The sequence below is a fragment of the Oncorhynchus kisutch genome, linkage group LG7 (genome assembly GCF_002021735.2).
Source record: "Oncorhynchus kisutch isolate 150728-3 linkage group LG7, Okis_V2, whole genome shotgun sequence".
NCBI classification, from domain to species: domain Eukaryota; kingdom Metazoa; phylum Chordata; class Actinopteri; order Salmoniformes; family Salmonidae; genus Oncorhynchus; species Oncorhynchus kisutch.
In genome coordinates, this window is record NC_034180.2 from 5,924,898 (window position 1) to 5,949,406 (window position 24,509).

General features: G+C 42.2%; 2 protein-coding genes across 2 annotated transcripts; both read right to left on the reverse strand.

Moving 5' to 3' along the window:
- Positions 1-11,215: 11,215 nt before the first annotated feature.
- On the reverse strand, positions 11,216-12,811 carry LOC109894048 (zinc finger protein 233-like). Its single transcript, XM_031828214.1, has one exon. It carries the CDS (start codon positions 12,809-12,811, stop codon positions 11,609-11,611), a length of 1,203 nt encoding a protein of 400 aa, XP_031684074.1. The 3' UTR covers positions 11,216-11,608.
- A 7,972-nt stretch (positions 12,812-20,783) lies between these two features.
- LOC109894053 (endothelial zinc finger protein induced by tumor necrosis factor alpha-like) lies at positions 20,784-23,890 on the reverse strand. The gene is made up of 3 exons (XM_031828216.1): positions 23,845-23,890; positions 22,957-23,068; positions 20,784-22,713 (listed from the first exon to the last, which is right to left on the reverse strand). The coding sequence occupies exons 2-3, from the start codon at positions 23,057-23,059 to the stop codon at positions 21,848-21,850; spliced, it is 969 nt and encodes a 322-aa protein (XP_031684076.1). The 5' UTR covers positions 23,060-23,068; positions 23,845-23,890; the 3' UTR covers positions 20,784-21,847.
- Between the last annotated feature and the right edge of the window lie 619 nt (positions 23,891-24,509).

Consider the following 24,509-nt stretch of genomic DNA (forward strand, 5'->3'; position numbering starts at 1 on the left):
AATCTCATCCCAACAAGAAACTAATCCTTGTCGGATATATTATCATCCCCTTTAATTATTGACACCTTTTCATTTTTTTCATTCCATTCTTCGACACAACTGTTGTCCATTCCTCTCCTTCAACTCCACTCGAAGCACTTTTCATTTCAAACTCGGTATTCACTTCTGTCATCACCGACGGCTACCTCTGTTTACTTCTTCTTCTTCTATGGTATAATGGTGGTCCGCAAACAAACATTAGCTCCACATTTCTAAATCCTCCTACTTAAGTAATTCTAAGAAAATAAAAAAGAGCCCTACTAATTTTAAATAGACCCCCCCATCCTCCAAATCCCTTCCAAACCCTGTTAAGCCTCAATAACCCTATACATCGACCATAGACTTCAGACACAAACCATTCACATGCTTGGCAACCAGATGTAATGTACAATGTACTAGGTACAATCGGGCAAAAACCACCTCTTCCTTCCTAATCTGACTTTCTTCGGAGGGCATATCAATGCAGACCCTTGGTATCATTGTCCCATCTCTTCTGCCACACATCAATCAAAATGGCTTTGATCTTACATTTGGCCTCACCTCTACCCAATGGAACATTAATATCAATTACATCTTGTTTCAAATCTCTTTTGGCTATCTGGTCTACAATTTCATTCCCTTCCACGACCGAATGGGCTGAGACCCAGCAGAATCTCACTACTATACCTAGGTTCTCAATTCTCCATAATACTATTAATACCTCCAATTGCACATCACTCCTATTCAATTTGCCAGATGATAAACTATTCAATACAGACAGGGAATCTGAGCATACTATAATTCTGACAGGTTGTACATCCTCCACAGTTGAGTATACGGAAAGTTCATCTGTTAGTCTTCTACATATCTGCACATCAATTTCAGGAACGTCGCCTGCTCCTGTGCACCTACTAGCTGGGTCCTTGGATCCATCTGTGAAAAGCCGTAAAAATGCATAGAAACTAATACCAATGTAATTGTCAACCAGTTTCCCTATATCACTGCCTTCTGACCTATCTTTTCTTTTCTCTACCAAGGTTAGATCAACAACAGGATCTTGGAGTAACCACTGAGGAACATCCCCTATCACCACAGAAGGGCCAACCTCCAATTCCCTCAGACCACTCATCAGCAAGCTTTCCAACTGTCCAACCAAAACCACTGCCTTGTCTACTAATATATTTCCAACAGTCATCTAGAACAGTAAGCAGTGGGATGGTCAACCTCACAGCCTTTCAGCCTAACCCAATAAGCTAATTACCATTTTTTACACTGAATATCCGAAAGCATCTCACCCACCTCCACTAGTGAGGCACATGCAGATGTTGATTTAAATGCACCAATACATATCCCTAAAGATATATACTGGATTCTGTCCAGCATCTGAAGCCAAGTCTTCGCCACTGTTCCATAAACTATACAATCAATTGTCGTTCTGATCAGAGCTCTATAAATATCCATCAACGATTGTCTATCAGCACCACATTCATAACCAAAGACCAAGCGCATAAGATTCACCACCTTCTTACACTTTTTTTCAACATTTGACATGGTATTTCCATGTATATCGCTCATTGAACCATAGACCCAAATATTTGTACTTAGAAACCCTCCCCATAGGCTGACCTTACAGAAACAACTGTATATTCTCAGCAACTTTCTTCTTAGAGAAGAACATACAGCAAGACTTTCGCCACTGACAATTTAAAACCCCAGTCAATTGACCATCTTTCAAAATCCACTATAGCTTGTTGAATAGATTGTCACATGAGAGATATTCCTTGTCCCCTTTCAAATAGCTCCATCATCAGCATATAGGTAAGCCCCAATACCCCAACCTACATTCAAAAACACATTGTTAATCATAATATTGAACAAAATAGGACTGATCGCACTGCCTTGAGGAATACCATTGTCAACTCCACAGGCATCAGATAAAATGGATCCTATTTTAACTAAAAAAGAGCAATTAAATAAGAACACCAAAACTCAGTTGTATATTCTCCCACCAATACCAAGTCTATCCATCTTAATCACATTGTATTGTATGCCTTTTCAATGTCAAAAAAGACAGTAGCCATTACTTAATGACCAGAGTTTTTTCAACTTCATTGTTCACCTTTACTAATGCATCCAAAGTAGATCTACCTTTATGGAATCCACTTTGCCATTGACTCAATAAAAATCTATGTTCCAGGAAATCTGACAATCATCTTTTCCATCAGTTCACACAATTTAGAGATCAGTGCTATTGGTCTGTAACTATCAGCACATGAAGCATCCACTTCACTCACTGGCACATGCCTTCAGAAAGTATTCAGACCCCTTGACTTTTTCCACATTTTGTTACATTACAGCCTTATTCTAAAATTGATTAAATAAAACAAACCCTCATCAATCTACACACAATACCCCATAAGGACAAATTGAAAACATGTTTTAGACATTTTTGCAAAGGTATTACAAATAAAAAACAGAAATACATTATTTACATAAGTATTGCGATGAGACTCGAAATTGAGCTCTGGTGCATCCTGTTTCCATTGATCACTCTTGAGATGTTTCTACAATTTGATTGGAGTCCACCTCTGGTAAATTTAATTGATTGGACATGATTTGGAAAGGCACACACCTGTCTATATAAGGTCCCACATTGAAAGTGCATGTCAGAGCAAAAACCAAGCCATGAGGTTAAAGGAATTGTCCGTAGAGTTCCAAGACAGGATTGTGTCGAGGAACAGATCTGGGGAAGGGTACCAAAAAATTACTGCAGCATTGAAGATCCCCAAGAACACAGTGGCCTCCATCATTCTTAAATGGAAGAAGTTTGGAACCACCAAGGCTCTTCCTAGAGCTGGGCGGAGAAGGGCCTTGATCAGGGAGGTGATCAAGAACCAGATGGTCACTCAGAGCTCTAGAGTTCCTCTGTGGAGATGGGAGAAACTTCCAGAAAGACACCATCTCTGCAGCACTCCACCAATCAGGCCTTTATGGTAGAGTGGCCAGACAGAAGCCACTCCTCAGTCAAAGGCACATGACAGCCCGCTTGGAGTTTGCCAAAAGGCACCTCAGACCATGAGAAACAAGATTCTCTGGTCTGATGAAACCAAGATTGAACTATTTGGCCTGAATGCCAAGTGTCACGTCTGGACATATCAACAATCATGGCGACATTAACATCTGTTACTCCTAAAAACTGTTGCTGCTTCCCACAGTGATCTTCAACCTGGCAGTTCTTCCTTCCACAAACGCCGCCAGGTTGATCACCTTTCCAATGACGGCTATGAAGTCAATCTGATAAAACTATCAAAGTGTCCTTTGACACAACACATTTGTGAGAGCAAAATCTCTGAACAGGTCTCGTATCCATGTCAGGGCCAACATAAGCAATATTTCCTACAGTAGGTCCACTTATTCCAGGAGTAACCCGATTATCTACATCATTCTGCCTAATTGTTCCACCAATCTGCCTTGCAGCCTCTGCATAAGATACATTATGAGTGATTTTATATCTTTGGGCTTCTCTAGCCTCTTTTTGCACCTGGCATCCACCAAATGCTGCACCATGCCCCCACCACCACAGTTAACCTTGACATTGTTCACACATTCACCATAATCATGTCCTCACTTGGCACGTCTTTTCTTTACTTTGCACAGAGCCGCTACATGTCCCATTCTTTGGCATTTAAAACACCTTAATGAAGGTGGGACCAACTCTCTAACAGTGAAAGTCAGGAAGCCCATTTGTACTTTCTTAGGCAAAACCTTCTCAAACATTAATAGTACTGACAGGCTTTCACTTCTCTGCCCCTCTTTCTTACTTTACAGCATTTTGGCTTCAACCACTCTGCCCCCTCTCAGTGGCATCCTGTCATTCAGGGCAGTTTTGAGCCCCACCTGTTGTGCTCCATTGAAAAGGAAGGTGGCGCGGCGGTCGTTGTGGGCAAATTTTGTTATCAAATTCTGACATTGTCTGGATTTATGGTGCATTTAACACAACTGGGAACTCTGGAAAAAAACCAAGGTTGAATTATGTTGTCAGTGATCTTCAGGTCGGAGCTCTTGAAAGAGGCCAGAATTCCCGACTTGGAATTCCGAGTTGGATGACCGTTAAAAATGAATTTTCCCAGTCAGAGCTCATTCTTTCAGAGTTCCCAGTTGTCTTGAACTCAATGAAGTTTGAGATTTCCACTTCTCTGAGTTTCCAGTTGTTTTGAACATGGCAGAAGTCATGCTGGATTGACAGCATGGCCAATTTATTCCACTTTTTCTGGCCCATTGTGTTGAATGTTTCTCCTTTTAAGCTTGGGAAAAGACACCCTAAAACCCAGACTTGGACCACACACTGAATATCAGTTGCAGTTGGCAACTGATTCCTTCCAAAACACTAATTGTTGAATTTGCGATTTCCAACTTGTTGTGTAATGTTTATGTCCAATGGCCGATGGTAATTTCTATCCACCTTTTCTCCCCAATTTCATGATGACGATCTTGTCTCATCGCTGCAACTTTCCAACAGGCTCGGCAGAAGCGAAGGTCAAGTCATGCGTCCTCTGAAACATGACCTGCCAAACCACACTTTTGAACACCCACTTGCATAGCCCGGAAACCAGCCGCACCAATGGGTCTGAGGAAACACTGCAGGTGCCCAGAATGCAACAAGGAGTAGCTAAAGAGTGAAAGCCTTCTTGGAAGGGCACTTCTAATGTAACTCTATACTATGGCATTACCCAAGGGGCTTGAATTTTCGAGCTCAACCCATCGATTTTGTGGTGACTCAAGAAAGCAAAAAAAGAGACCATGTTTTTACATAATTTGCAAACCGATATGTGATACGTATTAATGCCAAAATAACATGAAAAACAGGCAACAACAGAAAAGTATATCCACTACCATTCAAAAGTTTTGGTTCACTTAGAAATGTCCTTGTTTTAAAAAACAAAAACATTTTTTGTCCATTAAAATAACATAACATTTATCAGAAATACAGTGTAGACATTGTTAATGCTGGAAATGACTATTGTAGCTGGAAACGGCAGATTTTTTTATGGAATATCTACATAGGCGGACAGAGGCCCATTATCAGCAACCATCACTCCTGTTAGCTAATTCAAGTTTATAATTTTAAAAGGCTAATTGATCATAAGAAAACAATTTTTCAATCATGTTAGCACAGCTGAAAACTGTTGTCCTGATTAAAGAAGCAATAAAACTAAGCCTTTAGAATAGTTGAGTATCTGGAGCATCAGCATTTGTGGGTTCGATTACAGGCTCAAAATGGCCAGAAACCAAGAACTTTCTTCTGAAACTCGTCAGTCTATTCTAGTTCTGAGAAATGAAGGCTATTCCATGCGAGAAATTGCCAAGAAACTGGAGATCTCGTACAACGCTGTGTACTACTCCCTTCACAGAACAGTGCAAACTGGCTCAAGAATAGAAAGAGAAGTGGGAGGCCCCGGTGCACAACTGAGCAATAGGACAAGTACATTAGAGTGTCTAGTTTGAGAAACAGACGCCTCACAAGTCCTCAACTGGCAGCTTCATTAAATACTACCCGCAAAACACCATTCTCAACATCACCAGTGAAGAGGCGTCTCCGGAATGCTGGCTTTCTAGGCAGAGTTGCAAAGAAAAAGCCATATCTCGGACTGGCCAATAAAAAGAAAAGATTAAGATGGGCAAAAGAACACAGAACCTGGACAGAGGAACTCTGCCTAGAAGGCCAGCATCCAGCCTCTTCACTGTTGACGTTGAGACTGGTGTTTTGACAAAATCTGCATCCCTTTTAGACAAAACCCCTATCCTGCTACGAATAAGTCACTTCCGGTCGTAGCTATATACAACATTGTCAAAACCAAAACTAATGCTTCTTCTTCTTTGGTGTATTGGCGGAATGCGCTGTTCTTTGAAATACAGTACTGCCTATTACATCAAATCTCATGTGTGTTAGCAAGAACAGAGCAGAAATAGAATAAAATATAATACAATATAATGACTTTATTCCATCTACATCACCTCAGTAAGGTAAATAGTCAACTCTCCTTTATCTAGCTAAGGATTACTGTCTCTCTAAAAACAGGTATTTGCAAGCATGTTTCAAATGAGTTAATAAAGAGTTAATGAAGCTAATTACCCTTCTAAACAGAAGTAAGGTTGTACACTCTGACCCTATATGTAGAGACCAAGTACATGTGCACTTTAGTTCATGTTTAATATTTCAGTCATCACACGACCTGAAGGTAGCTTAAAGACCAGTGGTCACCAACCTTTCCTGAGTCATGATCCCTTTTTCAGTCAAAAAGCAAGCACAGAGAATTTTTTTAATCCATTACTTTTTACATTAACCTATGAAAAACAGTTTTGTAGGAATGAGGTTTGAGCAGTAGGCCTAATACATTATCACAGCATATTGGCTATATGCCTGGCCTGACAATATTGTTCTTCTCAGACCATTTCATATTTCAAAACTCGATTGTGTGCTGTGTTATAGGCTAGGTACCACTTGTGATGAAAGCCCATCCTGACCCTGTCTGTATTGGTGGTGTAACCATGAGGTAACTGAGGAAGGCTAGACCCAGGACCAGGCTTTCTATGAACCCATTCACCAGGCATTAGATGAGACCCTGAAGAAGACAGACTTCCTGTTAGACTATCACCAGGGGGGTCTCCCACCACTCTCTGTGAAGGCTGAAGCCCAGCGTGACCTGCTCTGTTCATCATGGATACTGTGGTGTTTGTATCATAGGAACAGGAGGGTCTATCTCTATCAGCCCCAGGCCCTGCTCCATCCCTGCACTGATACTGTGAAGAGAAGAGTCTGGGCTGCAGACTGGATCCATGACTGGAGCCTCTGTCTCTCTGATGACCCCCAGGACTGAGGTTGTTCAGTCCACCTGTCCACTGGTTGTGTTCTGTGTGGTGGTGGAGTCTCTGTCCCTCGTAGTTCGGTCCTGATTCTGACTTCTCTATCTCTATGACTGTGATTCAATTACCTAACAATATGGAGCCATTGGAGTTTATTATAAAAAATACCCTTGCTTGATAAAATACAATTTAGAATACTTTGGAAAAGGTTCTACATTACACTCATCTTTATGTTCTTATCTCAATCTTTCTTATTCTTAACTTCCTGTCACGTAAACATGAAATAAGGCACGATCATTTCCTCATTATAAAACATCAGCATCAAACATGACAGGTTGTCAACTCTTCATCAGTGAAGCATTTTTTACAGACATCCTCACACCAACCATATCGACTCTGTCTCATCATACTCATTCTTTCCTCAGTTCACCTCATCCAGTTCCCTATACATCCAAAACCAACAGAATTAACTACAAACTAACTAGTACTACATTACATGTCAAATACTCTATACATGGGTCTTGTGCATTTTCTGCTGGTGTATCCTGAGGTAGCTCCCCTCTCCCATGTGGACCTTCAGGTGCATCTTCAGCTGGTCCTGGCGAGAGATCCTCTTCTCCCACTGCTGGCAGCTGTAGGGTTTTCCCCCTGAGTGGACTCTGTGGTGTCCCATCAGGTGGTGCTGGTGAAAAAAATCACAATCTTAATTGTGTTCTTAGTTCTTCAAAGTAAATAAGGCATACTTTTATGACTGAATACCAAATATCAATCTTAGATTGTGTATTTTCAGGTAAAGCAACTGCTCTCTATCCCTCTCGTCGCACCTTCTTTGGTCTCTCTCCGTCTCAGACCAGACAAGTAGGCACGCAATGCATTATGGTCATTATAGTTAACTACCACGTTTTCTGTGCTAAACTACGGAGAATATTGTCCTGTTGGAAACTACAACTCTCTACTACATTGCACAATTTGGGCTTGATCTGACTTCTCTAGAGACACTGCTGCATTGCGGTTACAGAAAAAAAACGAATGGAATTCAAATAATTGAACCAACATCAGTCAATTAGTTGTTTAAAATTTGAAAAATAATCTACATTTCTGTTAATAGCGCAGTACTACTGGTTGGAGAGCCTGTTCTCACACAGGGGGCCGCCAAATTCTTTCTCCCCTGTGTGCATCCTCTGGTGGATCTCCAGCTGTTTGGGGAAACTGAAGGTTTTCCCACAGAACAAACACAGGAAGCACTTATCTTTGCCACAGGATCTGCTGATTGCGTTACTACTACTGTCATTTGTCAATGGCCTTGTGTAGCTATTTAGTGATGAGGCACTGGCATTGTCTGAGGTCTGGTTTAACATCATGAGAGTGTGAGGAGGATGAAGGCCAGGGAGTGTCTGTGTTGTTGCAGGGTCCATGTTCCAGTTGATAGATCCTATAGAAGGTATGCTAAAGGCAGCATCTGTTAGGGGGTTAACCTGAGGTGCCATCAGTCTCTCTGAATCACAACAATAGGAGCAGGACGGAGCATCGCTAGGCTAGTCTGTGACTGTTCTCTCCCACCACATAAGACACTTCTCCATCGACCAAACCTACGCCTCACTCTGGTCTCAGCCAGTCTGTTGTCATGGACACTAAGTTTGGTTGTTGTTTTGTAATCAACTGTGTTTCTGGTTGTGGTTAACAGTGTTGTTCCCCAGCCCAGAGTTGAGGATGCTGCCCCACCCACTGACCTCCACTATGTCACCTCTGGTCCTGGCCTGCTCAGTGATGCCGTCCCCCAGTGATGCCGGTCCCAACCACCTGCAGGAAGAGGTTCGAAAATAGACTTTACAAACATGACAGAGAACATTCTACATGTGGAGATTTTTGAGTCAAGTACCTGGTGAAGTTCATCCATTATAATGTGTGTTTTTCTATGTAAACATAAGTTGTGTTGATTTCTGCCCTGTGTAGGGGGATGTTAAATGGGTGTCCTGACACTCTGATGTCATTAAAGATCCCATGGCACTTATCGTAAGAGTAGAGGTGTTTACCCTGGTGTCCTGGCTAAATTCCCAATCTGGCCCTCAAACCATCACGGTCACCTAATAATCCTCAATTTACAATTGGCTCATTCATCCCCCTCCTCTCCCCTGTAACTATTCCCCAGGTCGTTGCTGTAAATGAGAATATGTTCTCAGTCAACTTACCTGGTGAAATAACGGATACATATGTATTTCTCCCTTACCTTGCTCCCCCATCTTTAGTCCACTCAGCAGGTCAATGCTCTCTGGTCTGTCTCCTCTTTGACTAGTAGCAGATCAGGCTTCCCATCCTCCATGTCTACTGACTGTAAGAGATACAGAGTGAGAGGATGAAATATGATGGCCAGAGCGTCATGTTTACCATGATGTTGTACAACTATTTATGTAAATAGGTCCACATTTTTTTGTCAAAGTACACAAAGACATATTTGTGCTTGAAATAGAAAATCTGAAGGGGGCCATTCCTCGAAATCCGTGACAATTCTGTGTCATTCCTATGAGATTAAATGACAATTATTTTCAGGATATGTTTCTTTTCAGGCCTGGGTTTCATTTGAACGTTACCACCGACCAGCATGTCATTGTTAATTAGACTCGCGACTGAGCTGGGCCAAACAATTCAACAGAAAATGATCATAATCCATTGATAAATTATCACACATGTATCTATTTTGTATAAAAAAAAAAACAATCTGACCATTTTAGAAATGTTATAATTGCGTGATATGATTGCATTTTGCAACCCCGCTCCCCGAGATAAATGGTTTTGACCACTAAAGTTGTGCTTCACTACACGCTCCAATGCTTTGATTGGTGCAGCTAAAAAGTGTCTATCCTATAATGAAAAGGCACCCACGAAAATTCAAGGAACCTGTTTATTGATTTTGTTGTTGTTACATTTGTATTGGTGTTTCATGTCCGATACGCTCAGGGTGTTGTTACTTGTCATTTGGGCGTGCATCATGAGCAAAGTCATTGTAGCCCATCATTTCACTTCCCCTGTGAGAACCATGATCATTGGATTTTACTTTGCTGTACCGCAGCCGAATCGCCTGCCCGCAGCCTAACAAAGGTTGCACCGTGTCCATTACGGTGTAGAAAAACGCGTCTTGAACTGTTCTACAGTTATCCATATAACCGGAGCTTAAACTTATTCTTTCAAATTATTTCTAGTGCGAAATCGCGGCCAAAATTTTGGGAAGTTGTCCAACTTTGGAGATAATAACAGATGGTGATGTCAAAGACTTAATTCCCCTATCCATTTTTTGTTTTCCCTAAATGCTTATTACAAATCCGTCCCCAGAACCAGCGATAGCCTAGCCAGCTGGCTAATCCTTTGAATACGGTGGTTAAGATAACATTAGCTAGCTAGATAAGGTTAGCATGCTAGCTAGCTACACTGACAGCTGTCAGTGGCCTATTTGTTGTGGTTTCTCCATTCAGCCTGGAAATCACCACTGCGTCATTCTTCAGAGGTGGAAACTAAACGAGCATTTCCACTCCAGGACAGACAGGAATTAAATCGAAATAGGGGCAGCATTGCCCTCTTGTGGGGCCCTTTAAGACAAAATGAATCAAGACCTGGGCTTGTATCCACAAAGCATCTCAGAGTATGAGTGCTGATCTAAGATCAGGTCCCCACCTGCGTATAGTCTTATTCATTATGATCTAAAAGGCAAAACTGATCCTAGATCAGCACTCCTACTCAGAAGCTTTGTGGATACAGGCCCTGACCTAATACCATTCAGACAGTAGTTCACAGTAGGCTCACCTGAGTGAGACTGTGTGTGGTCCTGTGCTGCTCAGCTGGTTACTCTGTGGGTTCAGGAGGAGGTGTAGTCTGGTTGTCCTCCATGACCATGTTCCCCTCAGTGTTCCCCAGACCCTCCTCACACCCCTCCTCCTTCACCAGCAGCACCTCTGGACCCTCCTCCTCCTGGAAGAGAGTTGTAATACAGATTACACAGACATACACTCCCTCAAGTACACACACACAGATAATAAACACACTTTTAAAATGTGTTTCCCCATCTCTACTACATTTGAGTCCTATACTGTAGTTATAGAATGACATCACTGTTAAACGCATCATGGTGGACATAAATATGATGTGGGTAAAAATAGTCAAAAGTCATCAGACAAACCTGACTAAACCATAATGACGTGTACAGTAGGTGTTTGTTAGTGTGTGGGTATGCGCAGGTATATTTAGTAAGTGTATATTGGTTATAAAGTGCTCTTGGGTGTATGTAGACTAGGGTGAGATCAGATGTGATGTATATTAAAGACAGATTGAATGAAAGTCAGAGTGAAATGTCCCATTTTGTGTTTATTAAACATAAACAAGTGTTAAATACACCATATGAAAACCACACATACACATCTCAACTAAAAATATGCATGAACTTTAAAAATGTAATAGTTTAATGGAAGTAATCAAATAGGCATTTGTGAACATATATCCTACACAGAACAAACACTATGTATCAGACTTTTTAGGCGTATATATATATGCCTTATATATCACACAATGTCTCGATGCAATATTCTACCCAGGAATATTCAACAATGAAATCTGTTACTCTCGTTATTCCAAATTCATCTGTGGATCTTTTCTGCTGACAATACAAATTAATATTTATCTTTAATTCAATATTTGATCTAAACCTCAGAAGCTATGGAGTGCAATGTTACTTTCCATGTTATAGAGTGGAATGTTTTTTCTGCTGGTGTATCCTGAGGTAGCTCCTCTCTGAGAACCTCTTCCTGCAGTGTGTACAGGCGAACGGCCTCTCTCCCGTGTGGACCTTCAGGTGCATCTTCAGTTTGTCCAGGCGGGAGAACCTCTTCTCACACTGGGGGCAGCTGTAGGGTTTCTCCCCTGTGTGGACCCTCTGGTGCCTCTTCAGGTCACCAGCCTGGGCGAAGCACATGTGACACTGGTTACAGCTGAAGGGTTTCACCCCTGTGTGGAACCTCTGATGAATCTCCACCTTCTGGAGGCAGCTGAAGCCTTTGTTACAGAACATGCAGAGGAACCGTTTCTCTTTACTACTGTCTGATGTTGCTCCCCCTTCCCGAGCCTGGGCTCTAGCGCTGTCGTTTGAGTTCAATACCTGATCGAAAACGCTGTGTGAATCAGAAGGCCCCATTGATGTGGACACTGGATCCCGATCCTTGAGTGTGTGTAAAGGGGAGTGGGTCGCGACATTTGGATTTGTCTCTAGACTTTCCCTGTAATCTAAGAAGTCTCTGCCTTGTGAGTGTCCATCACCTAGGTGACTATCTGCATTCCATGTGAGAGAAATGTCGCCCTCCATTTTCACAGTCACTTCATCAATGACTATAACCTCCCCTTTCTTATCTAGGCACCCTTCAGAGTGTACACTACTAGTGTACCGGTTCCACCCCCCTCTAGACAGATCATTCTGTGTCTCTAAACACAAGGGCATGTTGCCAGAGTCCATCTCTGTAGAGTAAGAACAAGACGGATCATCAACACCAGTGTCTAACGCATCACCATCTCCACGGGAATGAACCGTCTTCTGGCTCTGGTGAAATACCGGTAAGTATTCGGAACCGGGAGCAGGAGGACAGCTGAGTGGCCCCAGTCTCTCTGGGTCTGATCTGTGGTCAGTTCCTGTGTGTAATAGCCTGTGTGTTTCAGTTAATGTCTTGGTGTTGGTCTCTGACTTGAGGGCGAAGTTCGGCATTCCACTGACCTCCGTGATGCAGTGTCGGATCCTGGGCTGGACAGGGGAGGTGGGGTTCTCCGTGGCTACATGGGGCGCACCAGATGCTGCTCCAGTCTGGATGTCTCTGCTGTGCCATGGGTCCTCCTCTCCTTCAGACCCCTCCAGCTTGACCCCAGGACCTGTAGCCTCTGCATCTTCAGACTGACACATGAAGAGAGGAGTTTATTACCGGTACATGAGTTGAATTGGATAACAATGTCATAGGGAATGTGCTCTAACCTCTATCACGATAACGTGCTGGGTTGAGGTTCCACTCCCCTCATCAACAGTGATTGGTTGGTCATCTCTCCATGTATTGTGTTCCACTGGCTTCACAAAGCTCCTGTGGCCTCCAGTGAGATGTCCTTCACCTGAGAGAGTGATTGGGGGGAAATAGGTGGTTAGTTTAGCTACTGTCAATGCTCAACAATATATTTATTGACAATGTCTACAATTGGCAAGGATGTAAGTTAACATTTCTCATAACTTCTTGATATACTATTTATTGATTGATGTATTATGTTCCATGCATCACATTGTTTTCATTGAGTAAATAATAGGAAATGCAGTACATGAAGAATCTGGTTATAATATCAGTGTCTTTGTGCAAGATAGCTAAGTAATCAGAGGACTTATTGCATACTATCCAAAAACTGACCAAGACCCAATTCTGGATAACACATTTGAACACATGTGCGCAGAGGGGACACATGAGCAGAGGGGAACCGGGCGAAATGCCCTGAGCTGTGAATCCGCACTCACATCGTGACGTATTTTACTACGCCGTACATCATCTTCACGCAATCTCGTTCCACTACTGGACGGAGACAATGGCCTTTTCTCCGCAATTTCAATCAGGCAAATGAGGTTTACAGGTGGATCCCAAAATAAATGTGTAATGTGATAAAAAACAAAACAAATTAAGTTAACTGTGAAAGACATGTTATAGATAAAAGGTTAAGTAGCATATCGTTGTTAAATGTGTGCATGCTTTTCTCCTCTGAAAATACAATAGCTGTTTCAAAGGGGGTGTGGCAGATAAAGGCAATTTCTAGAGGCAATCACATAGAGAAGTGCGATTAGACAATTCCTAAAACACTTTGGTCCTCACCTTTGTGCACAAAACACCAATTGAATTGTATTTAAAAATATATATATAATCACTCACAGCCAAAGATATTAACATTTTATATTCACCCAATGTCTGCCATGTTTTGGGATGACGTCGTCGCTGCTCCCTATGTGCTAGTGCGCATGTGATGTTAGTCTGTATAAACCGGGAAAACTACGGTCAGACATTTTAGATACAGTCGCCTGTTCTTATTATACGTCAGTGATTGACACGCTCCTCGACCACTTATCGGTTTCCGGATCACAGGGGAGAGAGACAACGATTACGATATACTGACAAGATACACATCGCTCCGTCCTAACAATGGGAGTTGTTGTCCACAAAGCGGCACGGAGGGCTGTCTAGCTCCCAACTATCCTTTCTTTGGATTGGTGGATACGTCTCATTATTGTAATCATTTTTTGAATATTCGATGAGGGTTGTTGACGTCAACCGCCAGTATTCAATGGAGAGAGAAGCTACACTACTAGCCTCATTACATTTATAATAGCCATATTGAAGCAATTACGATAAAACATGGGTTTTCTTCCCCCCAAAGTTGCCGGGATGTCACGTCGTACTTACACTCGTAACACCTGAAGCATTACGAAGCTTCTATTCGACCAAACAAAACTCACGTAGCAAATAAGGCAGAACATTTTTTGTTGGCAAAATTCAACACTATCATTGACCTCCCTGCAAAAACTCATTGCTTAGTGGGCGAAAATGATCAAACGGAGGGAGACAGATTTTCCTCCGAGTTGGGCCTCTCTGTGTCAGATGCCAAGCAGTTGCCAATAGCGCAGCTGTAGAACTTTGAGGCTCTGAGGGCCCATGCCAAATGTTTGTGGACCATGATAATTCCTTAGTGATGTGGACACCGAAGAACTTGAAACTCCACTACAGCCCTGTCAATGAGAATGGGAGCGTTTTGGTCCTTTGTCTTGCTGACGTCAAGGGAGAGGTTTCCAGGTCACTGACCTCATCCCTATAGACTGTAGTGTTGTCACATTTTACAAATGATACCAAGGCCAAGTATCGCAATACCACGGCAGAAAAATTCAGTGGCCTAGAGTCCTGTTCGCCCCGTCCCCTCCAATGCTTGTTCCCGTTTTCTAAACGTTACGCACGTGCTACACACAAAAAAACCTGTCACTGATATTCACACTTCTACTCAATACATATAGGATTTTTACAGTTTTCTTTGCTGTAAAGCTGCACACATGCCTGTCGCAAAGCTGTTTTTCTTCTCTGGCACTGCTGTGTGACACAGAACTTGCAAAGCCTACCCAGACTGGCCTATGCACTGGTTATACCAAGGATGAAATGATATATAATGTATCAACATGGCTCACTTTCTGAGCTGCTCCAATGTATCAAATGTACAAATGTAACAACATACAACTGATCAGGGACTTCATCACAGCTAAATTCAATTTTTAAAAATGGAGGAAAAGATTAGCATTAAGAGCAGATGGAGAGAAGCAGGTAAGTGATGCCTGGAATGGGATTGGCTGATTAGAAGACACTAGTTGCTAAATTCCTATTGCCACTATGCTATATTTGACTGGGTAAATAACTTTATTTTGAGTTCATGTGGACCCAGTGGCTCAGACTTGAGCACTTCGAGTCCCAGTGGCCGATTCCTGGTCCGACTTCAGCCACAGCAACTCGAGCACAGGGGAATCAAGGTTTAGTGACTCTACTACATCACTGGGGCGAAACACTGCTCTGCGCTTCTGTGTGTATTTTTGTTTTGTATGTAATGTGTATTATCTATGTAGCCTGAATTAGGAATTTACATGGCCAGATAATCCTTATATAAGCAGGGGTGAAAGTAGATTTAATTTATTCCTGGGATGAACAAGCTTAGTCATAGATTTAAATATACAATCTCTGTTAATTCAATAGGATCTCTGTGGGCGTAGTCGTAAAGATCTTATTTAACTTTTAAAATGTATTACATTTTATTGTGGTATAAACACAACCAGTCATGTTTTCATCTGATCAGTGGAGGCTCATCAGGAGGAAGGGGAGAGTCATCCTCCACAGTGAATTTCATAAAAAAATAATTAAAACCTGAAAAAAAGTTAACCTTTTAAGATAAAACTATTCTAAATATATTCACATCTTACCAAATAATTGATTATAAAACACTGTTTTGCAATGAAGGTCTACAGTAGCCTCAACAGCACTCTAAGGTAGCACCATGGTGTAGCCAGAGGACAGCTAGTTTCCGTCCTCCTTCCGCCCTCCTCTTCAATACAAAACCTAGAAAGCTCATGGTTCTCACCCCCTTCCATAGATTTTCACAGTAATTATGAAAACTTCCAGAGGACATTCTCCTACCTATCAGAGCTCTTGAAGCATGAACTGGCATGTCCACCCAATCAAAGGATCAGAGAATGAATCTAGTACTGAAAGCATAAGCTACAGCTAGCTAGCACGGCAGTGCATAAAATGTGTTGAGCAGTTGACTCAAAGAGAGAAAGACAATAGTTGGACAGTTTTGAACAAATACATTTCTTCAAAAATGGAGAAGCAAGAAAGCGAGAGATATTTTGTATTTTTTTTCCCCATTTTCACTTAGCTAGCGAATGCAGCTAGCTAGTTTAGTCTACTCAAACACCCAGCTCAAACAGCGAGGGATGCCATGTTTAGCTAGCTGGCTATGGCTAGCCAACACTAACATTCCCAAGTCAAGGTAAGCTTTTGGTTTTAATTTAATGCCACGAGGCCCGCCAGTGTAACTACTAAACTTCTTGCTAACTGTACTGCATGATTGTAGCGTGTTTAACACGTTAGTTCTAGTAGCTATGTTGACAACGAAGTAGGCTGTGTGTATCAGCTAGATGCAGGCAAGAGTGTGCTAGGTGGTATTGAATGTGTCACTGTCTGTCACCTTGATTACTCAAATGTTTCTCTCGACCTCTACATTGTAAACTTTCATTCATAGGCAAGGTTGTAGCAACCTCATGATGGGTGTGGTGAAAATTTGAGTATCATGTAGTAACCTAAACCTATCGAAGTTACATTAAGCAGGGTGAAAGGAATATGAATGACAGTCACCCAGTATGCTATAAAATAAATAAGGCAATGCTCAACAGTTTCCCATGTGTATCAAGAATGGTCCACCACCCAATGAACATCCAGCCAACTTGACACAACTGTGGGAAGCATTGGAATAAACATGGGGAAGCCTCCCAGGGGAATGCTTGACACCTTGAGTCCATGCCCCAACAAATTGAGGCTGTTCTGAGAGTAAACATTTGGAAGGGGTTCCTAATGTTTTGTACACTGTATATGTGTGATTTATGTTTATTGTAGGTTAATGAGGCAATACAAATGTGATGTGACTAAAATGAAAGGGCATTTCATTGACTAAAATGGCCCACTGTTTTCGTCATTTTGACAATAACTAGACTAAATCATTACTCAAACGACAAAAAAGTGACTTATTTATATTTTATATGACTGAATGATATGTTTGTCAAAATGACTAAGACTAGATTAAATCTAACATTAACATCCTGCCTGCTAAATGTACCTCTTGCCATCGCTCTGTATCGGTCGAGGATCTTGACACTACTGGGACGACTGGCGAGGACGCGCTCTCGCATTGTCCTCTCTGCGCGCTCCCGTGACACCTTCAGTTCCAGTAGCTGTAGTTTCCTCCGCAATGCCCTGTTTTCTTTCTGGCTTTGAGTTATTTCCAAACGAAACACTGCATAGTCGTCGTCTACGAGTTTACATATATCTGCCACGGCTGCATTCGCTAGCATTTCCATAATGGAGGCTATTTGAGTGTGAAAAATCATACCGTTAGCCATTGTTAATAGCTAGACGTTCTAGGTAACGCTTGCTAGCTATCAACCAAGTCCGGTCTCCAACGCGAATTAAACACTACCTGAGGTAACTAATGTAATGCTGTGCAGTTAAATTAGTCATATTTTGAGTTCCAGGTTGGTAATAAACATCTAAATAACAATAAAAACGCTTTCGTGGAAAATGTTCTTGGTCACTGTTCACTTCCGTTTACACTGAAGTAAAATGATCTTATGGGTTGGCGTCATAGTGCAAAGGGTGTGGTTAATTGAAAAAGTTATGCGCGCTGTTCTTTGAAATACTGCTTATCACACATCCTATTCATAATCACTATCTTTGAACGAGCCTAGGATTACAGTCTCTCTAAAAACAGGTATTTACACAAGCCTGTTTCAAATGACAAGTTAATGAGGGGGATGTGGTTAATTACCCTCTTACCCCAAGACACTTCACATGATAACTATAATATTTTAGCTAAAGAATGGTCCCCAGATATCCACTGCTATGATTTCTCCCCATTATGGACACTCCTATGTCTGATAAGGTTACTCAGGAAGGAGAAGCTCTTGTAACATAGTTTGCACTTGAAGGGCCTCTCATTGGTGTGAATGGTTTGATGCGACTTCACATAGTTTGCATAGGTGCCCCTGTCTGTATTCGTGGAGTAACCATGAGCCAGCTGAGGAAGGCTAGACCCAGGCCTTCTATGAACCCAGTCACCAGGCATTAGATGAGACCCTGAAGGAGAAGACCGATTTGCTGATGGACTTCCACCAGGGGGTCTCCCACCGCTCTCTGTGAAGGCTGAAGCCCAGGGTGACCTGCTCTGTTCATCATGGATACTGTATTGTTTGTATCATAGGAATAGGAAGGTCTATCTCTATCAGCCCCAGGCCCTGTATCATCCCTGCACTGAGACTGTGAAGAGAAGGGTCTGGGCTGCAGACTGGATCCCTGACTGGAGCCTCTGTCTCTCTGATGACCACCAGGACTGAGGTTGTTCAGTCCACCTGTCCACTGGTTGTGTTCTGTGTGGTGGTGGAGTCTCTGTCCCTCACGGTTGGGTCCTGGTTCTGACTCGGAAAGGAAGAACGCCGGCTCCTGATCCATGGCCCTGATCCGGGGTTCTGATCTGGGGCCAGGGTTTGTGACCAGCCACTTCAGAGGTCCAGGCTCTCCTGCCAGTAACACTGGATATTAGCAGGTTCTCATGGACTGCAGACTGTAAACAAAGATTGTTCAGAAGAGCATATAAAGGTATATATAAGAAACCCATTGCTGTACACACAGAAACATGACATATTATAAAATGTTTACCACAATGAAGTGTAACTAACACTGATTCAAGAACCTAGCCATATGGAGCTATTGGAGTTTATTATTTTTATATATACATATAACAAGGTCCAAACAGTCTGCAAATTATACAAAATAACCAAGTTAGTCAGCAGAATCAATGTAGGTTTTCAACAAAATGGCATTAGAATTATTTTTATTGTACAAAACCATACGTGACAAGTAGAATAACTTCTCACTATGGTAACACTTGACCATTTCTGTAAATCTGGTACACTCGCTTTGATCAAATTCATTTTAGAATACTTTGGAAAAGGTTCAACATTATATGACACACAACTTCATGTCAAATAAACATGAATTAAGGCACTATGATTATCTAATACACCTAAAGGGACAAGGTTTGTCACTTTATCACTTTAGCATTTTACAGACATCATCACACCAACCATCATCTACTTTGCCTACATACTCATTCTTTTCTCAGTTCATCTCACCCAGTTCCCAGCTACGTCCAATACCAACAGAATGAACTACAAACAAACTAACTAGTACTATATTACACATCACTACCCACTGGATACGAACTGGTTAAATCAATGTTATTTCAATGTATTGTGACGTGGGAAAATACATTGGATTAGAAAAAAGTCAAACATAAAAAAAATGTATTTATACTTTTGAAACAAAAAATGTATTATCCACTTAACAAATACACAAACAATAGGCTAGAGAGTTGATCTATCTACAAGTCCAGCCCTGCTTAGCTATTCGTCATTGACCATTACCAACGTGCTATTGTTAGAATGGTTGTTGAGAAACGTCCACTTAGATTCACTGTTGCTATGGAAGTCATTCTAAAGGGTAGGTTAAACAGAGAAAATGAAATGTAACCCTTCTTCATGAATCATATATCATCAATGATGTTATTTAGGCCTATATAGCATTTGGAACGTCATCAACAGCTATTGTTTCAATTCAGCCCAGTGTAAAAGTAAAAAGAGACAATACATATAGGCCTGGCATTTTCAAGCTTTGGTTGGTTTCAAATGGAATCCAGAAGTTCATAATACATATGTTGGATCAACAGTGAAGAGGCGACTCCGGGATACTGGCCTTCTAGGCAGAGTTGCAAAGAAAAAGCCACATCCCAGAATGGCCAATAAAAAGAAAAGATTAAGATGGGTAAAAGAACACAGACACTGGACAGAGGAACTCTGCCTAGAAGGCCAGCATCCCGGAGTCACCGCTTCACTGTTGACATTGAGACTGGTGTTTTGTGGGTACTATTTAATGAAGCTGCCAGTTTATGACTTGTGAGGCATCTATTGCTCAAACTAGATACTCTAATGTACATGTCCTCTTGCTCAGTTGTGCACTAGGGCCCTCCCACTCCTCTTTCTATTCTGGTTAAAGCCAGTTTGCGCTGTTCTGTGAAGGGACTAGTACACAGCGTTGTATGAGATCTTCAGTTTCTTGGCAATTTCTCGCAAGAAATAGCCTTCATTTCTCAGAACAAGAATAGACTGACGAGTTTCAGAAGAAAGTTCTTTGTTTCTGGCTATTTTGAGCCTGTAATCGAACCCACAAATTCTGACGCTCCAGATACTCAACAAGTCTAAAGAAGGCCAGTTTTATTGCTTCTTTAATCAGGACAACAGTTTTCAGCTGTGTTAACATACTTACAAAAGGGTTTTCTAATGATCAATTAGCCTTTTAAAATTATAAACTTGGATTAGCTAACACAAAGTGCAATTGGAACACAGGAGTGATGGTTGCTGATATTGGGCCTCTGTACGCCTATGTAGATATTCCATCAATTAAATTTAAAAAAATCAGTTTCCAGCTACAATAGTCATTTACAACATTAACAATGTCTACACTGTATTTCTGATCAATTTGATGTTATTTTAATGAATAAAAAGGTGCTTTTCTTTAAAAAACAGGGACATTTCTAAGTGACCCCAAACTTTTGAAAGGTAGTGTATGTTGGCAAACGTTTTATCAAATAAATAAGGTATGAGAACCAGGGAATTATTGTGTGATAACAAGCTCTTAAGGGCTGTTTCCCCAGCCCTTGGCTTCACCTTGGTCATAAGAACAGCCCTTAGTCGGGAGTTATCACAGGATAAATCCTGGGTTCTTATGCCTTATTGCTGAAACAACATCTAGGTTGCTAAGAGAGATATCCGAATAGTCAGCACCAATTTCAAGTTAAGATAGTTGTTTTATGAGATCGCCAGTGTCTCAAGTATGATGGCAATTGCACAACTATAGTGCACCACTACAGGACTGCCAGCCTATAGTGGCCGCTAGATCTGCACTATCGTCTAGGATTGATGTGCATTCCCGGTAATACACTCGTTTCCCCTGTGGACTGGCTCGTACATATAACGTCCTTCATTCAGGCTGCAAAGGCATAATTTCCCTCCTTAACTAGCTTTAAATGGTGAGCCGCAGGCACCTTAGGATGTTACACACTTGGCTGAATGCGGTGTACAACATCTTAAGTTGTCCAAAAATAGTGGTCATTTGGTAGTACTATTAGATCAATCAGTCATAACACATTAAGTTGTTGTATAAATTAACAATATCTGACAATGTGTGATTTTAACTTTGAACTTTAGTGTGATTTTACATTTTTGAAAGCTCAGTGACAACACATACCGTAGGTGAAAACGAAACCAAAAATCTGACAGATTTTTCCATTGGAATTTGGTTTCACTTTTAGATGGTTGAAACACATTGGGAATTCAGCAAACTTTTAGCTGTCATTTTGAGTAGGTGAAAATAGATCAATGTATCTACCAAATACCAAATATTACCCAATTCTACATGTTGAAATGACGTGGTGACGTGGTGAACCCAGTGAGTATACACTATTCATGGACCATGTGCATTTTCTGCTGGTGTATCCTGAGGTAGCTCCTCTCTGAAAACCTTTTCCCGCAGTGCGTACAGGTGAACGGCCTCTCTCAAGTGTGGACCTTCAGGTGCATCTTGAGATCGTGCTGGCGTGAGAATCTCTTCTCACACTGGGGACAGCTGTAGGGTTTCTCCCCTGTGTGGATTCTCTGGTGCCTCTTCAGGTTGGACGATTGGGAGAAACTAGCCCTGCACAAGTGGCAGCCAAAAGGTTTCTCCCCTGTGTGCATCCTCTGGTGGATCTCCATCTGTTTAGGGAAACTGAAGGCTTTCCCACAGAATGAACACGGGAAGCGCTTCTCTTTGCCACCGGATCTACTGACAGTGTTACTACTACTGTCATTTATCAATGAGCTTGTGTAGCCATTTAGCATTGAGGAACTGGCATTGTCTGAGGTCTGGTTTAACAGGAGAGTGTGCGGAGGACAAAGGCCTGGGCGTGTCTGTGATGTCTCGGGGTCCATGTTCCAGTTGATAGATCCTATAGAAGGCAGGCTGAAGGCAGCACCTGTTAGGGGGTTAACCTGAGGTACCATCAGTCTCTCTGAATCACAACTATAGGAGCAGGACGGAACATCGCTAGCAGAGTCTGCGTCTGTTCTCTTCCGCCACATACGGACACCTCCCCGTACCTGCAGACCAAATCTATGCCTCGCCCTGGTCTCAGCCAGTCTGTTGTCATGGAGACTAAGTTTGGTTGTTGTTTTGTGTTCGACTGTCTTTTTCTGGTTGTGGTTAACAGTGTTGTTCCCCAGCCCAGAGTTGAGGACACTGTCCCATCCACTGACCTCCACTATGTTGCCTCTAGTCCTGTCCTGCTCAGTGACATTATCCCCTGGGCCCTTGGCTGCACCCATCTGAGTCTGGGAATCCAAGATGGCCACCCAGTCTCCTCTGTTAGCCTTCAGCCATCCACCTGCAGGAAGAGGTTAGAAAATAGACTTTACGAACATGGCAGAGAAAACTCTATGTATGCAAACATAAGTTATATTGATTTAAGAAAAAACAATCCAGGCAAATTTCTAATCCCAGTTAAGATCTATTTTTGGTATTTGGTATTTTATTAGGAAAAGCATTCTAGGTGAAGCTGGTTGAGAGAATGCCAAGAGTGTATAAAGCAGTCATTACTGTATGTAGGCTATATGTATTTCTCCCTTACCTTGCTCCCCCATCCTTAGTCCACTCAACAGATCAATGCTCTCTGGTGCATCTTCTACTGTCTCCTCTTTGACCAGCAGCAGATCAGGCTTCCCATCCTCCATGCCTGCTGACTGTAAGATACAGAGTGAGAGGATGTTGGATCAATAAATCTGATGAGCATCTTCTGATTGGGCAATGAGGGATTACTATGAGTACTATGCAAACATGTTAGTTCATTTGATTATTTGGTTTGATAATTCAAAGGCATGGTCCCACACTTAAGACAAAGAGATTCAGGGCCTCCCGGGTGGTGCAGTGGTTAAGGGCGCTGTACTGCAGCGCCAGCTGTGCCATCAGAGTCCCTGGGTTCGCGCCCAGGCTCTGTCGTAACCGGCCGCGACAGGGAGGTCCGTGGGGCGACGCACAATTGGCCTAGCGTCGTCCGGGTTAGGGAGGGCTTGGTCGGTAGGGATGTCCTTGTCTCATCGCGCACCAGCGGGCTGGGCGCAGTGCGCGCTAACCAAGGTTGCCAGGTGCACGGTGTATCCTCCGACACATTGGTGCGGCTGGCTTCCGGGTTGGATGCGCGCTGTGTTAAGAAGCAGTGCGGCTGGTTGGGTTGTGTATCGGAGGACGCATGACTTTCAACCTTCGTCTCTCCCGAGCCCATATGGGAGTTGTAGCGATGAGACAAGATAGTAGCTACTACAACAATTGGATACCACGAAATTGGGGAGAAAAAGGGGTAAAAAAAATTAAAAATAAATTTTAAAAACCCAAAGAGAATCAGAGTGCTGGTCTAGGATCTTGCCATATTATCTTATTCATTATGATCTAAAAGGCTAAACTGATCCTAGATCAGCACTCCTACTCAGAGGCTTTGTGCAGTAGTTCACAGTAGGCTCACCTCAGTGAGACTGTGTGTGGTCCTGTGCTGCTCAGCTGGTTCTTCTGTGGGTTCAGGAGGAGGTGTAGTCTGGTTGTCCTCCATGACCATGTTCCCCTCAGGGTTCCCCAGACCCTCCTCCTTCACCAGCAGCACCTCTGGACCCTCCTCCTGGAAAAGACAGGTGATACAGATTACACAGACATACACTCCCTCAGGTAAATACACACAGATAATAAACACACTTTAATGATGGATGGGCCATACTTGTGAACATTAGAAACTAACATTAAATTCAAACAGTTGCTCTGTCACAAAGTGTGCATCAGCCAATTAAAATCATACATTTACTTGCACGTGATTTGTAGCTGGATTGTAGCTGGTCCCATCAGATAACCTGGTACACGTTAGCCCTATGCTAACCTCACCAGATGATTATTTCCTGGAACAAAATTTTTATTTTAAATCTACAAATTCAAGGTTGCCTTTTGATTTGTTGGTCTGTAACAACATATGCCAATATTGCATTGATACATCCTTGACAAGGCTACTTGCTGTTAGTACTAATGTTAGACAATGTTCAGCAATAAAGCTGTAGGAGGATTATACAACATGGACGTTTATATTCATACAGTACCAGTCAAAAGTTTGGACACCTACTCATTCCCGGGTTTTTCTTCGTTTTT